Here is a 4,058-nt window from a genome sequence, read left to right on the forward strand (position 1 = left end):
GGTGGCAGCCACCTGTAATCCCAGCTACTCAGAAGGCTGACGCAGGAGAATCACTTGAATCCAGGAGGTGAAGGTTGCAGTGAGCCGAAATTACACCATTGCACTCCAGCCCGGGTGACAGTATGAGAGACTCTGTCTAAAAAAAAAAGAAATAAATAAATAAAAGAAAAGGATTCAAATAATATACCTTAAAACTAACTGTGGCCAGGTGCAGTGGCTCATACCTGTAATCCCAGCACTTTGGGAGGTCGAGGCGGGCAGATAACCTGAGGTCGGGAGTTCGAGACCAGCCTGACCAACAGAAAGAAACCCCATCTCTACTAAAAATACAAAATGAGCTGGGTGTGGTGGTACATGCCTGTAATCCCAGCTACTCGGGAGGCTGAGACAGGAGAATCACTTGAACCCAGGAGGCGGAGGTTGTGGGTGAGCCGAGATCGTGCCATGGCACTCCAGCCTGGGCAACAAGAGCGAGACTCCATCTCAAAAAAAACAAAGTGATTATCACTGGATGGTGGAATCATTAGCCTTTTTGGGATTTTGTATTTTTCTGTATTTTATACTTTTGTAATAAGAAAATGTATTTAAGGGATTCCCTGTTTTCTGCAAGAATTTATCTCTTTCAACACTGGGTGCGGGGGTGGTGTCAGGTGGGTGGTGGTGGTAAGGAAATGGAAGTAATGGAAACAACTCAGTTATTTCCACTCAAGCCTGCCCGGGAGGCAATTCTCACCCCAGCCACCCTACCCATTCATTCCCACAGAGCGGGAGATGGCTTCTCTTTTTGCCAGGAAACCAAGAGGCTCCTCCCCCAAAAATAGCCAGGAGGGAGGAGATTAGTGATGGCTTTTTCCATTCAAGCATCATTCTTCGGATCTCAGGTCAATGGGTTCAAGGTAGGGGTGAGCATGCTCACCTGCCTACTTGAATCTTTCCTTACTCACCTTCAAGTGACCTCCTGTACCACTCCCCAGTCCCTTGTCATCTGGCTTGGACCATCAGGAAGTGTAAGAGATGGTGTCTGCCGTATGCGAGACAGCATCCATGTGGGCATGTCTGCTAACATAAGTAACCTCTGTGGGAAAGCATCTCCTTGTGTGTTTCTCTGTCTGCAGTTCACTCTTGCAGAAAGGGTGCCTGTCTCCGCAGTGTCCTTGGACCTGCCTGTGGTGTTTCATTCAGGTCTGGTACGCATGGATGAGCAGGAGCAGTGTGAACTGGTTATGAGAGTTCAGGAGTGACTAAAGTCTCCTCTTACCTGTCTTAGCAGCCATTCTGCGTCTCATGGCCCACGTCTCTGTTGCTGGTTTTTGAAAAAAGGCCTTCATTCTGTCTCCCTGACTCACAACCCTCCAACCATCTCTGCCCAAGAAGCAGTTGGGGGTGATTACCCACAGCCGGTTGCTGCCAACAGATCTGTGCTCGCCAGGCTCATGAGCAGGAGGCGCATCCAGGTACTGAGGTAGGATTCTTCCAGATCTGTTATTTGGGATCCTAGACTCCCTGCCACACTGCGGCTTCTCTGCAGACTCTAACTTCTTCCGCCAAGCAATAAGGTTGGAGATGAGTCTCTAACACCCTTTTCTTTCTGTCTAAGAGTACAGAAAGGTGTAAAATAAAAGAAGAGGCTGTTTCAGCCTGGTGGTACAAGAGGGCAAAGGCTAGAAAAGGGGGAAAACCCGGGGAGGGTGAAGAGAGGGTGTGAATGGGTTCTACTGGCTGCAAGGCACCCTGCTCTGTCTCTCTCTCTCTCTGATCACTCTCTCTTCATCTGTCTCTCTGTCTCTGCGTCTCTATCTCTCTCTGTCTCTACCCCTCAGTTTCTGCCTGTCTCTGTCTCTCTCTTTCTCTTTTTCTATGCCTCTGTCTCTGTCTGTCTATGCCTGCCTCTATTTCCCTATCTCTGTGCCCTTGCCCATCCTCGCCCTATGCTCCTCCCATCTTTATTTTCTGGTAGACCCATGCTTCATGTAGAGCAGCATGTTCATGCCCACAACTTGAGAATCCTGGCTGGCACGTCTGTTCTGGGCCTCATCCTATGCAAACCACTCTTGTTACAGAAAGGTCACATGGAATAGTGGGATATCATATTTAAAAGTAAAAGTTAATCAAGAGTCCTTTTCTGTCCCTTAATATTTGGGTGATTTTGAGGGAGAGAGTCATTTTTTCTTTGAGCCTCAGTTTCCTCATGCATATAATGGATACGAGAACACAATGATTTTGCAGTCCTGGCTGTTACGTGGATCTAATGGTGTAATGGATGTGAATGTACCTTGCAAACTCTTAAGTCATTTCTGTTACTAAATACAGGATGACCCACTGTGTTCACCTTGGAAGCCTCTGCCATGCCTGTGGGCTGTGCTCCATTCTCGTGCCTCGCCATGGAATGCTCTAGTGAGCCGGAATGAAGGTCAGGCCCATGGCTGTGATGTCACAGAACATGTGAAGTCAGAGGTCCTATGGAAGGGAAGGGGAGAAAATGCCTCTGCAAAGGGGTAAGGGCCAGGACAGGAATTGGGCAGGAGGTGCATGGATCCTGCTGGTCACTGGGAGCAGGGGGCGGCTGAAGGCAGTGAGTGGGCAGGTTCATGCCTCCCCTGGCCTCCCAGCTCTGCAGGGCAGCGTTCCTGGTTCCCATCTTGCTGCTGCTGCAGGTGAAGCCTCTGAACGGGATCCCAGGCCCCAAAGATGGGAGCCAGACAGAGAAAACGCCCTCTGCAGGTAGGTGGAAAAAAAGATGGGAGCAGGACAGAGAAAACGCCTTCTGCAGGTAGGTAGAAAAAAAGATAGGAGAGTCTGGAGGCTCAGGGTCAGGTCTGTGTGAAGGCGGGCCCCAGGTCACTGAATGAGGCTAGGGTGAGACCTGACGTAGGTCTGGTTTATTGGGGGTAACTCCACCCGCTGATGGTTATCATGTGAAATAATAGTGTCAAGGAACACCACGGGCCAGCTGAGCTTGCATGCAACTTCTGTGTGTGTAAGCATGATGCATTTGGCTGGCTTTTGTCATGTTTCAAGGTGGCCCCTGACTCCCCCAGTGCTGAAACCCTAGAGGAGGCAGCTAGCCTTAGGAATGGTGTTGTGTGTGTGTGTGTGTGTGTGTGTGAGTTGGGGCTGTGGTTGAACACAGAGCAGAAAAAACCTCTAGAAAGAGCATCCCCTCTCTGGTCAAGGCCAAGGATATGGGCAATTGGGACTGCAGCCCTAGGCTTCAACGTGTTTTTCCTATTCTAACTTCTCCTTTCTGGTTCAGGCCAGAGTCAGGGCTCAGTCCTCATCCTTTTCCCCTGTTCCAGACCAGAATCAAGAACAGTTCGAAGAGCACTTTGTGGCCTCCTCAGTGGGTGAGATGTGGCAGGTGGTGGACATGGCCCAGCAAGAAGAAGACAAGTCGTCCAAGACGTCAGCTATTCACAAGCACTCTTTCCACCTCGGCTTCTGCATTAGTCTGGCCAGTGTCATGGTTTTCTTAGGAGGGCCACTGAGGCCGACATTCCTAAATATCCATCTCTGCTTCATGCTCACTCACTGACCCTCCCTCCCTCATGGGCTCCAGGTCACAACTCCCAAAGGAGATGCAGGCATGGCTCTCTGCCTCTGATTACCATCTCTGTACCTCAGGGTTCAGCATCAGAGTTACCGGTTGCCATCAGTGCTGACTGACTGCCTCTCCGGGTTCAGAGTTTCACCTCCCAGGGCCAGAGACAGCAGACTCACATCCTTCTCTCCCACACCTCTCCTGGTTTTGTTCAGGACAGCAGATTAGAGGCAGGAGGCAATGACAATAAAATAATGGTAAAATTCTGAGAACAATTGGGAGCAGCTTTCTGATACTTAATCCAAGCCCTTCTCGTCTTTAGCTAGACTGCTTTATTCTCCAATCTTTGGTCCACTGGGTGGTCTTCAAACCCACCAGTTCACCAATTGTTGATTTTTTCCTTTTCTTGTGTCCACGAAATATTTTTGGCATTTCTCCCTCTTATCTTTTCTGACTTCAGGGTATTTTTCTCCCATATAGTTAATGACTTCTAGGCATAGAACAGAGCAGGAACAAGTCA

At 49.4% G+C, this 4,058-nt stretch overlaps 1 protein-coding gene across 1 annotated transcript; it reads left to right on the forward strand.

Moving 5' to 3' along the window:
* Positions 1-2,472: 2,472 nt before the first annotated feature.
* LOC105511239 (chromosome unknown open reading frame, human C7orf34) lies at positions 2,473-3,813 on the forward strand. The gene is made up of 2 exons (XM_011941350.1): positions 2,473-2,721; positions 3,297-3,813. The coding sequence occupies exons 1-2, from the start codon at positions 2,589-2,591 to the stop codon at positions 3,530-3,532; spliced, it is 369 nt and encodes a 122-aa protein (XP_011796740.1). The 5' UTR covers positions 2,473-2,588; the 3' UTR covers positions 3,533-3,813.
* The last annotated feature ends 245 nt before the right edge of the window (positions 3,814-4,058 follow it).

The sequence above is a fragment of the Colobus angolensis genome, unplaced genomic scaffold, assembly GCF_000951035.1.
Source record: "Colobus angolensis palliatus isolate OR3802 unplaced genomic scaffold, Cang.pa_1.0 Scaffold2, whole genome shotgun sequence".
In the NCBI taxonomy this organism is placed as follows: domain Eukaryota; kingdom Metazoa; phylum Chordata; class Mammalia; order Primates; family Cercopithecidae; genus Colobus; species Colobus angolensis.

Excerpts from the sequence above, each read along its gene's own strand:
- LOC105511239 (XM_011941350.1), top strand. The coding sequence starts at position 2,589 with ATGCCTCCCCTGGCCTCCCAGCTCTGCAGGGCAGCGTTCCTGGTTCCC. Across the intron at positions 2,722-3,296 it reads AGAGAAAACGCCCTCTGCAG|ACCAGAATCAAGAACAGTTC; the intron begins GTAGGTGGAAAA and ends CCCCTGTTCCAG.